Source organism: Podarcis muralis, chromosome 7 (genome assembly GCF_964188315.1).
Source record: "Podarcis muralis chromosome 7, rPodMur119.hap1.1, whole genome shotgun sequence".
NCBI classification, from domain to species: domain Eukaryota; kingdom Metazoa; phylum Chordata; class Lepidosauria; order Squamata; family Lacertidae; genus Podarcis; species Podarcis muralis.
Window position 1 is genome coordinate 6,121,552 of NC_135661.1, and position 12,137 is coordinate 6,133,688.

General features: G+C 48.5%; 1 protein-coding gene across 8 annotated transcripts in view; it reads right to left on the reverse strand.

Annotated features, from left to right (window-relative positions):
- Positions 1 to 12,137, reverse strand: part of UBR4 (ubiquitin protein ligase E3 component n-recognin 4) — a 164,504-nt gene that overhangs the window by 61,740 nt on the left and 90,627 nt on the right. For all 8 annotated transcript variants that reach the window (XM_028741577.2, XM_028741585.2, XM_028741584.2 and 5 more), the window contains 8 exons: positions 9,191 to 9,340; positions 6,973 to 7,200; positions 6,715 to 6,793; positions 5,813 to 6,055; positions 3,220 to 3,391; positions 2,423 to 2,567; positions 1,714 to 1,799; positions 1,137 to 1,224 (listed from right to left, as the gene is read on the reverse strand). In XM_028741577.2, the coding sequence (XP_028597410.2) occupies positions 1,137 to 1,224; positions 1,714 to 1,799; positions 2,423 to 2,567; positions 3,220 to 3,391; positions 5,813 to 6,055; positions 6,715 to 6,793; positions 6,973 to 7,200; positions 9,191 to 9,340 (1,191 nt within the window). The remainder of the gene's footprint in view (positions 1 to 1,136; positions 1,225 to 1,713; positions 1,800 to 2,422; positions 2,568 to 3,219; positions 3,392 to 5,812; positions 6,056 to 6,714; positions 6,794 to 6,972; positions 7,201 to 9,190; positions 9,341 to 12,137) is intronic.

A 12,137-nucleotide genomic window follows, 5' to 3' on the forward strand; every position in this document is an offset into this window, starting at 1 on the left:
CATAAAAACACATCAAAGCGGTTTACAGCAATAAAAACGCAAAGACAAAACACAACAGAAATAAAAGAATAAAAGCGACATCAGGAAGCTATGGAACAAACTCCCTCAGTTAAATTCCTGGGCGAACGCTTTAGTGAAACCTTGTCTTGGAGGCAGCGAAAGTCAAAGCACAGAAAACCACAGGGGCACTGATTAAGTTCTGTTACAGTAAGGGAGGACAGCTGATTGAACCTCCCCTAATGGTTTTTTGGCAGCAATGTGATTAGTCAAAAGCTCTACTATGGCACTGAAATCTGGGACTCTGATTTGAACTATAATGAAGTGTTGGAAACGGTACAGAATATAGTCAAACCTCGTTCTGTGTCCGCCTCCGCTTGTGTCCGCTTGAGCGAATGTACCGGAATGGGTTACTTCTGGGTTCACCACTCACACATGCGCAGAAGCGTTAAATCACACTTCACGCATGCGCAGACGCGGCATTTCGACGTGCGTCATTTTCGGCTTGCGGGTGGGCTTCCGGAACGGATCCCATCCGCAAAACAAGGTTTGACTGTACTTCTTTTCAGAAGCTATACAGGTTGAAAAACAGACATCAATTAAACCCTTGTGGATTCTCTGCATAGGTTTTCAGCAGGCGTTTAAGACTTGAGACAGAAGGCACCTGCTGAATCGCTATTGGCAGAGCGTTGGACAGGACTCAGTCAAGGGATTGGTTTCTTGTTGCTGTCAAATGAGCCTTACCAACTCAGGAAACAGCCCGGGACACTCCTGCAGATGATGTCAGTGACTGAGCTGGGATATGAGGGATCAGGTGAACCCTGAGGTACCCTGGACCTAAGTTGTTCAGGCTTTGTAAATTAAACATGAACCCTGGTGCAGATAAAAAATATATATAAGAAGGAACATGCTCATCCCTTTTATTTCCATTTGTTTATTATGTGCTTTGTGCTATCAGTCAGTTTCGACTCTGTATGCTGCACTCAAGTTTTGCAAAGCAGTTACTTCCATTTATCTTTCTGTATGTGATAAATAAAGAACATAAAGGGAAGTGCGTAGAAGGAGACTGAGCAAAGCTGTGCAGAATCGACGCCCCGATACCCTCAAGGCAGGACTGATGCTGAGGAGCAACTACTTACGCAGAATGGAACTTCTGGGTTGTTGCAAACAAGGCAGGGGTCGCTCTCCAAATAGTAGCCGTCAAATTCCACCAGACCAGACAGTGTGCTGGAAGGGGAGGGATAAGGACATCTGAGAAATTTGCCCAGGCAAAGGAGGAGCCCTACTGGACTGGGAAATGACCCGTCAAGCCAAACAGCCCTGTTTGATGCAGTGGCCTTCAGGAAGCCCTCGAGTAGTACGTGAAAGCAACAGTCCCACCCCCCACTTCCTGTTTGTTCCAAGCATCTGGCATACGAAGGTACACTGCTCTTGATCCTGGCAGATCCATTGAGCTGGCTGACAGTCACTGATAAGTCTTATCCCTTGATAGTCCTTTTTGAAAGCCCCGAGCTGCAGTGTGATGCAACAGGAAAACAAGCAGGTGGGTGGAGAACAAGACTGTTCTTCTGCAGGAAATGAAAATGGCTCAGTGACTAAGAAATAGCACACACACGCCCCCTAGTTCCAGCTGCCCTCCACTCCTGAGATGGGTTGCACCACAGCCCTGTACAAATTAAGAAATATATGTATTTATTTTATACCAAAGATACTCACTTATAAATATTTGAGTTGGGATGGTTGGTCAGGATGTGGTTTTGCATCCGTAGGATCTCAACAGCTTTTTGGGAATATTCCTTTAACTGAAAGAAAGGTTTAACAAACAGCTCACAAAGGGGATTCAGGAGTGAATATGAAGACCAAAACCAGAGTTGGTTATAGAGAGCTCCCAATTATCCACTCTCACTCTTTGCCATTTTAGTATTTATTCTCCCGAGAATGATGACGATCCTTTGCACATACCACATATGCCTGTAAATATATAGGGGCCTGCATTCCAACCGCACAAAAGTCAAGAGATTTACACATCCCACTCCCTCCATCCTCGTAAGCAAGGAGACCATCTTTACAGTCCAAAGACACATTCCAGCCAGGCAATAGCACCCAGGGAGAGCAGGCGTCATCCAGAATGTGGCCTAGGCAGAGTCGCCAAATACGAGGGTCCTGGAAAGCTGTATTTAGCTCCCAGGCCTGAGGAGCCCCCTGCCCTACGGAGAGACAGGTTTCTGTTCTAAAGCCTGCCTGGTCAAGATGGAGGCTAGAACTGGGCTTTCCTTTCTTCAGGAGACCTTCCTTTGCACACTGAGAAGCACCCCCCCCACACACACATACCAGATGTAGTGGCTGCTCTTTCACATCCTTGAGGAATAAAGGAGGAGGATGGTGAGAGAAAGCCCTTTTGGCCGTCCCAATGAGACACCCCTACCTTCTTCTCTGTCTGCTGCGTCTTCAGGGAGAAGTAGCCCAGGAGGTCCACAAACTGGGCAGCTTTCCGTCCGTAAGCCGGCAGCTCTGGCCAGATTGACCACATGAGATCTAGTAGCAGCTCCTGCTGGGACTTGTTTGAGTTTCTAAAGGGAAAGGGGGCGAGGAGGAGGGGGTTAACCAAGGGGCCCGCTCCCCACTGCGCATACGGCTGAAGATCTTATCCCCCACCCTCTGGACACATCTCTCCTCCGGGATGTTTATGCGGACCCATCCCTCCCTTTTGTGCCCTTCTTAGAAGCCCTTCAGCCATTTCAGACTGCTCATTCTCTACCTGGTCCACTATTTTAAAAAATAAGCAAACAAATAGGTAAAGGCCGCCACCTGTCTTGAAGTCTAGAACAACCCGACCCAGGTGCCAAGATCCTTGAATGAGCACCTTCTCTCAGTCTCGCCAGCATCAGAGCCATGGCTGGTGGAGACACTAGAGAGAGAATCTTTTCTGGGGCTGCTCCCATATTATGGGAATCCCTCCCAACAGAGGTCAGACAGGCTCCCTCCTTGTTATCATTCCTTCCTGCTCAGGGAGGCCTTTGGAAACGTAAGGTTCAGAAACGATGCTGATCACGGGGCTGCCGTCAGGGCAAAGTGCATTTCAACTGCATTCTGCTCTCAAAGTGGCCAGCGAGATGCCACAAAGGGAAACCCACAAGCAGGATACGGCGGTTTTCAATCAGTTTGCTTTTATTACTGTGTTTTGGTTTTTTTAAAATGTAAGCTGCCAGTTTCACGACTCACCTGTAGATGTGGAGCGTCAGGCAGTGGGCCTGCCAGCGGACAGAGGACGAGTTGGACTCTAGCAGGAAGCAACGCAGGAACTGAATCAGGGTCTCCTTGTCAGCAAACTTATTCAGCTGGTTCACCAGAGCTGTGCACAGCTGGTCTTCCTGGCTGCCCGATGAACCCTCTCCTGGAAGATGGGGCAGAGGAATAAAAAAGAGGGAGATTGCTTAGGCAGGTGTATCGTAAGGTACAGTTTAGGGTGGGGGAGAGAATGTAAAGCACCTGCTGCTTTGCATCCAGGTAGCGATAGAAATGTCCTGTCTGAAACCTTGAGGTGCTGCTGCCAGTCTGTGTAGACAATATAGAGCTAAATGGACCAGTGGTCTTACTTGGTATAAGGCAGCTTCATGCATTCCTGTGGCCACAGCTCAGTGGCAGAGCACCTGCTTTGCATGCAGAAGATCCGAGGTTTAACCCCCAAAGTCATCTGCAGGCAGGGCTGGGAGAAAACCCTATTTGAAATCCTGGAGGGCTGATGCCAGTCAGTGTAGAGTAGACAATACTAAGACTAGATGGGCCAACAGTTCAGGTCAGTAGAAGACTATGATTGTGTGTACAGCTCTTGGCAGCAGGTGACCAGTCCAGTTCCTCTGCTGCCCGCATATTCTAGTTGAATGAACAGATGAGGCTACCGGCTAACAAACATGGATCTATACTGAATGGAAGCTCCCTGTTCAGAAGGCAGGACTCCTCCAATTACACAATACCAGAGACAGAGGCTAGCTAGCAACACCCTGCCTTGTGCGCAAAAGCCACTGTTAGCGGAGACAGAGGACTGGGCAGATCAGATTTCTGCCCTGACCCTGTGAATTCTACCAGTTTCTTGACTGGCAGTTCTAGAAGCATTAGTCCACCCTTCCCCTCACCCCCCATATCTGTAGGAATGTTACTGGTTGTTCCCAGAGTTGGCAAGGATCATTAGACAGAAACGAGAAATTGAGCCTTTGGTGTCATTGTCACCATCTTCTGTGCCAACATTTAACCCCTTGATGATAATTTAAAGAGCCAGCATAGTGCAGTAGTTAGCGACCTCGGGAGACTCACAGTCTTTCAGCCTAAGCCATGCCTAACAGGCATGAGGATAAAATCCTATGACTTCCTATGCCCTTTTAAAATGTGGTTGGGGGTGGGTGGGTTATTGGGTTGTTGTTTTTATTTTGATTATGTTATGTAGTTTTATATTCTGATTTTGTTCTGTGCACTGCCCTGAGACCACCGGGTATAGGGGGGTATCTAAATTCAATAAATAAAAATAATAAATAAATAAAATGCACAGGAACAGAACCATGTACATACACCACACCTGAGCTCCTTGGAGGAAAAATGGGATAAAAATGGAAAAACGCAGGCAGGCAGGTAGGCAACTAAGAATCTATATTTCCATAACAGATAGCTGGTTTCTGGTTTTAAGGTTTTCGTATAGTTTTTGTTGTACAGTTTTGTGAATAATTGTTGTGAACTGATATAATTGTTGTAAAAAAAACCCTGCTGATTTTTAAAGGAATGAGCGTATTAATTTTTTTATAAAGTTGGCAGCAGGCCTAAAGACCTGCCTCTGTCAGGGGACTGCCATCAGAACAGGGGAGGGAGGCAGGGAGGCGTTTGGGATACAGAAAGCCTCCAACGCTTCTGAGGAGCAGTTTCTCTTCCAGCGAGGGGAAAAGCCACACCTCCAATGGAGAAAAGAGGGAAGGGGCCAGCCAAGGTGGGAAAGGGCTCGAAGATGCTGCTAAGAGCCCCAGCGCCTCACCTAGCCAGGCTGGCCAGGAGGAATGCATGCCACTTCCGTCGCCCAGCATGCACAGAGGGGTGAAACGCAAAAAGGGGAGGTGGAGATTTGGGGTGTCTATGTTCTTAGAAGGTCCATAGAAGTTAGGTCCTTAGAAGTTAAAGCTATGGTTTAGTAGTGATGTATGGAAGTGAGAGCTGGACCATAAAGAAGGCTGATCGCCGAAGAATTGATGCTTTTGAATTCTGGTGCTGGAGGAGACTCTTGAGAGTCCCATGGACCGCAAGAAGATCAAACCTCTCCATTCTGAAGGAAATCAGCCCTGAGGGCTCACTGGAAGGACAGATCGTGAAGCTGAGGCTCCAATACTTTGGCCACCTCATGAGAACAGAAGACTCCCTGGGAAAGACCCTGATGTTGGGAAAGATGGAGGACACAAGGAGAAGGGGACGACAGAGGACGAGATGGTTGGACAGTGTTCTCGAAGCTACCAGCATGAGTTTGACCAAACTGCGGGAGGCAGTGGAAGACAGGAGTGCCTGGCGTGCTCTGGTCCAGGGGGTCACGAAGAGTGGGACACGACTAAACGACTAAACAACAACAACAACAACAACAACAAAGTTCTTATGTTGGGGGGAAAGCCGGAAGAGGCTACTCCCGGATTCTGCAAACGACTAAGACGGACATGAAACTTGTGTATCTGCACTGTAAATAGTTTGCACAAGAAAACCTGTAAAAAACAGGTCGGAGTCCTGCCTGGTTACTCACGAGCAACCACCACACAGCATCTAACAGCCTCTATTGCACAACTCCTCTCACCCTCTCGGTCTTTCTCCTTCTCTTCCTTCTTGCTCTTCTTAGTGGAGGATTTGCTCTGCCCGGCTGGCTGCCCAGAGGTCCCGGAGCCCGCAGGCGTCGAGGTTGACGCACCGGATGATCCAGAGGAAGATGCCGCCGAGAGGACTTTGCTGCCGCACAGGGCGCAGGAAAGGAGCTGCAGCAGGACGGGGGACACGCCCTCATCGACCAGGAAGCTGACTTGCAGGAGGAAGTAGAGGACGGCTAGAGGAGGAAGAAGAAGGGACTGTCTCAACAAACAAGTCCTCTCGGCTTTCCCTATCAGAGCTCCCTTTTAAAAAGAAAACAGGCAGCAAAATCTAGCCGAATGGGATCGTGGGAGCTTTGAGCACCAATTCATTTACTTTCACGACAGAACAAGTTTCTAGACCTCATGGGAAAACAAAAACTTGGGATAAGGGGGTGGCATATTCTTCAGACAGTAGATTTGTCTGTTGGGTGGCAAGCAGGCAGCAGAGATCACCGCCTCCTGCAAGACTAAGACCCTCTGCGATTCTCCCTGAAACGTCTAAAACTCAAAACAAAGCCTACCCAGGTGATTTTATTCTATTCTGTTGTTATTTTAAATAATTTATTCTTAATTCCTACTGATAATCTTATTGTTTTATCTGTTTTGTAAACTGCTTTGGATTTTGTTTTTTGTTTTTTTACAACCAAGCACTGTATAAAATTTATGAAAGATTTTTTTTTTTAAAAAAAATCAGCCTTCCTTCCTCTTCAATCAAATCTCACTATTCATAAGGGGAGGAATCCAGTTGATTAGATTGGTAGGTCTTTTCCAGCACTACCACCCCCATCCCCACACCACAATTCCACCCAAATCGCCTTCTGCCACCCCACACCCTCACAGGAAAGCAACTCACAGTCATCCTTGATGCAGAACTTCTGCCAGTTCACTGTCCGCTGCGTGGCGATTTCCGCACAGGCTTTCAAGTGCTCCATCTAAAACGGAACGGAAGGAAGCTCATTTATGACAGCCGAACACCATAACCGGGGCGGGGGGGGGGGGGGCTGATCTTCCGCTGTGTCTCTGCATGATTCACTGCTCTGGCTTTGCACCTCCGCTCTACTGGGCCTTTGCACTCATCCATGCTCAAAAGGACACGCACGGGCTTCCTTACCAAATTGATCAGCGTGTCGTACTGCAGAGCAGATCCCGAGCTGGCCGTGACCACGCTGGCCCTCAGGAAGATCCCTTGCTCCTCTAGCAGCTTCTTGATCCCCCGGACGTGGGAATCTAGTGTGTGCAGGTCGCGCAGCTGGCGGTACTTCTCCTTGGAGCCGCAGATGAAGAGCAGGAGCTTGCGGACCTGGCGCCTCACAAAGGGCGTCTGCTGGATCATCAGGTACTGGGCGGGGGGGGGGGGGGGAGAGAAAAAGGTGCAGAGTTTCCGTAAGAAAACCTATATAGTTGAAAGTGCTGCAATTGCACAGGCACAAAGAGAAGAGCGAGGTTCTAAGGGCCCTTCTGTAATAACAGTAACAGCACCGTGCTGTCTGCTGATAACACAACAGAGAAGTCCAGAACGTGTAGGATCCATCGCCCTCTCATCCAAGTGTTTTTCTGGGCAGCACTGAGGTCTAGAAATTTCCTTTCCAATGGAAGCAAACAGGCATCACCTAAAGAATCTTCACTCCCATTTGGCCAGATTACAGTGGTACCTCGGGTTAAATACTTAATTCGTTCCGGAGGTCCGTTCTTAACCTGAAGCACCACTTTAGCTAATGGGGCCTCCTGCGCCGCCGGAGCACGATTTCTATTCTCATCCTGAAGCAAAGTTCTTAACCTGAGGTACTATTTCTGGGTTAGCGGAGTCTGTAACCTGAAGCGTATGTAACCCAAGGTACCACTGTATTACTATTATTTTTATTTTATCTGATAAATAACAACAAGCTATTTATTTGTATTTTTGTCTTGTGTTTTTATCCTGTGAACTGCCCTGAGATCTTTTGATGAAGGATGGTATATAAATCTAAAGAAGAAGAAGAAGATACCATCTTTACTCCAAGAAACTTTTTAAAAACTACTTTTGAAGCTTTTACAATCAAGCAACATATATATTTCATGAAATTAATATATATGAAATCAGGTGGTGTCCATGGTTCCCTTCTCTCCATTTATCACTATCAGCAGAGGTAGGTTAGAATGGCCCAAAGGGAGCTTGATGCCCGACTGGAGATTTGAATCCTGGTCTCTCGGGTTCTAGTCAGACATTCTTAACCATCACAACGCAGGCTCTCTTACACAACCTGCTCTCACCAATCTACCCCACCACACCTGCACCTGCACTCACTTCTTCAAAGGAGGATCATGTTTAGTGAAGTCAAGCCCTGCTTTTAGCATATAAACAAAGACCAGACTTTCTCCAGCCTGGTCCACAACACTTCCTGGACTCCCAACTCCCATCAGCTCCACTCAGAGCCATCATGATCAGAGAGGGCTGATCTGAGTTGTAGCTCAGCATCTTCTAGCAGAAATGGACTTGGTTTCTGAAACCCTTTTTGCACCTGTCTGCATTCCAGATCACCGGCTCAAACTGAAGGAATGGGTTTCCCAAACCCAAAACTGACTGTGCAGGCAGTTTGAAACGGGCCCCAAAATCCCTATTTTTCCTTAGCTAAATTCCATTAACTTGAGCTCTGAGTCAATGTATAAACAAAAACCCAGCTGTATAAACAAGTGCTCAGAGCCCTCTCCTTTATCAGTTCGTGACAGCAAGGATGACCTTGGCTGTTTCAGTGGAGTAGGGACGACATGTCTAGGTCTTATCTTACGTCCTGACGCACAGACCTAGTCCGGGAACAGCGCCAGAGTGTGTTCTTGGAGTTGGCGACCTCTTGCTCCAAGATAAGAGTAGGAACAGGAATATCCTTTTATGGTCAGAAGTACAGGAAGGAATACCCTTTTATGGTTAAGAATACCGGAGCAGGAACATATGTGATGTCAACCTGCATGTATAAGCTGACGTGGTTGGATTCCTGGGGAAGGGGGAAGAGGATATATATACTGCATGAATCTCTCATTTCTTTGGACTTGCTGTGGACTGACCACACAAGTGCCTTTCTGCCGTTCCGGAGAGCAGAAATAAAGAACTCTTTCTCTGAACCAACCCTCGGTGTCATTTGACTTCCTTCCTCCTGTCCGGGAGCAACGCAGACCCAATCGGTGAACTCCAATAAGGCTACAAAACATGACCTCTCTCAACATGAGGAGGACACGCCAGGGTAAGAGACAGCATCCTAAGGGTAGCTGGGAGGTGGTTCTCAGAAGATGAAGATTCAAGGCTGCTTCCTCCGTCAAGGATTCAACCTCAGGCCTGCAATCTCAAGCGGACCTACCTCCGAGAGGAAGTAGAACCAGGAATGGTCAAAGACCGGTGGCGGGATGCGGGAGTTGGTGTCAGCGATCTTCTTGATTTGGTACGGCAACCGCAGCACCATCTCCGTCAAGAGTTGGGTGTAAGCTTCGAAGACGTCAGCGGCGTGGCCCTGAAAGGGAGAAACGTTTGGAACAGAAGTTAATTTATGAAGCTGCCACATGCCGCTTAGCATAGCTGTCAAGTGTCCCTTATTTGGCAGGAAACTCCCTTATCCCAGTGCCGTGTCCCGCTGCTGTCCCTTATTGATGATGTCCCTTAAATTTCCCGGGTTTCAAAGGAAGCAGCTCTTCTCCCTCACTCCCTGCCGGCCAGGGAGGAGGGAGGCTCCAACAGTGTTGCTTGGATGCCCAGCCCGCCCCCCTCCGGCCTCCTCTCACCAGCCTCGGCCCCCAGGAGCCCCTCCCCGCCGGGACTGAGGAGCCTTGGGAGGAGAGCGAGGGTAACCATAGAGAAAGCAGTTCAGAGAGAGGAGGCGGCGGCGGAGGCGCGGGCAGGTGTTCTAAGGGCTAACCATAGAGGGGGAAAGCAGAGGAAGGACCGCAAGCACTTCTCCCATAGATTTGTAGTGGTAGACTAGCATAGGTGGTCTGATCTGCGAGTTTACTTTGGGCGCTATTCCCCCCACCCTTCCTCCCGCCCCGCCTGATGGAACTGAGAGCTGCAGATGGATCACGAGAGAAAAGATACAGAACTGCAGCAGCATCTTCGTGGCTTGGACTTTGTTTTGTGCGAAAAGTGGTGGCTGCTTGTAGTTATTTAATTGCAGTGTTTCATCAGCTGGTGTCTTGAGCAGAAACCTCTGGAAATGAAGGGCTAAAAACCGGTGCTGCTCTCCCAAATTATCTGGTTCCTTTTAACTTTGTATTTCAGCTGGTTGACTAAAATCCCTTATTTTGGCTGCCGATCCCTTATTTTCAAATCTGTAAGCTGACAGCTATGCGTTTAGTGTAATACTGTCTCCTCCAACCAACCTGGGAAGTTGCCTTGTACCAAGCCAGACCATCTGCAGGGGGCATCTGCAGCTGCCCAGGGATAGCAGGTGCTGGTGCCGGCACTGAAAGGTGACCTCTTGGATATGTAAGCACATATCGATTTCTGGCTTTATAATGCACACTGCTTGTGAACCCGTTTCTGCTTCTGTGAATCACGGAAGCACTGTTAGTTTTGACAAAGCCCACTTGGTTGAATTTTGGTCCACTTGTGATGCACGTCCAAAAGCCACAACCAACGGAAAAGGTCTGGAAACTTTAATCAAAATCAAAAGCCAAGCACTGGTAAGAACAAAGGAAGAGCCCTGCTGGTAAAGGTAAAAAAGATCAAGGACCCCTGGACGGTTAAGTCCACTCAAAGGCGACTATGGGGTTGCGGCGCTCATCTCGCTTTCAGGCCGAGGAGCCGGCGCTTGTCCACATACAGCTTTCCGGGTCATGGGGCCTGCAGGACTAGACCGCTTCTGGCACAACGGGACACCGTGACCAAATCCAGAGTGCGTGGAAACGCCGTTGAGCTTCCTGCCACAGTGGTACCTATTTATATACTTGCACTGGCATGATTTCGAACTGCTAGGTTGGTAGGAGCTGGGACCGAGCAATGGGAGCTCACCCCATCACAGGGATTCGAACCACCAACCTTCTGATTGACAAGCCCCAGAGGCCAATGGCTCGTCTAGCCCAGCATCCTCTACTTACAGTAGCCAGCCAGATGCCTGTGGGCTTGGGAAGCCTGCAAGCAGGACCTGAGCACAAGAGCTCTCCCCTCTCCTGTGATTTTCAGCAACTGGCATGATGCCTCTGACAGTGGAGGTAAAATGTAGCCACTGTAGGTAGTAGCTGCAGGTAGCCTTGCCCTCCTTCGTGAACTCGCATAATCCTCTTTTAAAGTCATGCAGTTGATGGTCATCACAAGCAGGACCCGAGCTCAAGCGCTCTCCCCTGCAGTAGTTTCCAGCAACTGTTACTCAGAAGCATTACTGTCTCTGATGAGACTGGTGACTGGGAGCGGCCGCCCAGACCACGTAACACTGGTCTTGAAAGACCTACATTGGCTCCCAGTATGTTTCTGAGCACAATTCAAAGTGTTGGTGTTGACCTTGAAAGCCCGAAATGGCCTCGGCCCAGTACACCTGAAGGAGCGTCTCCTCCCCCATCGTTCTGCCCGGACGCTGAGGTCCAGCTTCAAGGGCCTTCTGGCGGTTCCTTCATTGCAAGAAGCAAAGCTACAGGGAACCAGGCAGAGGGCCTTCTAGGTAGCGGCGCCCGCCCTGTGGAACACCCTCCCACCAGATGTCAAAGAGAGAAACAGCTACCTGACATTTAGAAGACATCTGTTCAGGGAAGTTTTTAATGTGTGACATTTTAATGTATTTTAATCTTTGTTGGAAGCTGCCCAGAGTGGCTGGGGAAACCCAGACAGATGGGCGGGGTACAAATAATAAATTATTATTATTATTATTATGGAGGCAGAGCATAGATACTTTGCCCCCCATCACTTGCTTTCAAATAAACAATTGCTTGACATCCTTCACCAGCTGGTTGGAACCTCCTGAGAAGAAGCTACAGCAAATCTAGAATCTAGCTGCAAGACGTCAAGTACCCAAGCTGGGAGCTGGGGGGGAGAGTACACAACTCTCCCTTCCTTATAATATTTTCGTCCGATTATGGGTAATGGAGAGAGATCTCTCGAGGCAGAACTAAAGCTGTTAGCTGGAGGAAGCCACCCCTTCGTTTTACATCTGCTGCCCACCTCTGCGGATCAGAGTTCTAAACTGTGTTCAACGTGGCATCGCTGGGTAATCAAGAGAGCTGTTGCATGTTATATCCTCCCCAATCCTTAGCACAGCCTCTTTCTCCGGCTAATTTTTTTTTTTAAAAGAAAAGAACACCTCTTGACTGACAAGAGTAATGTGA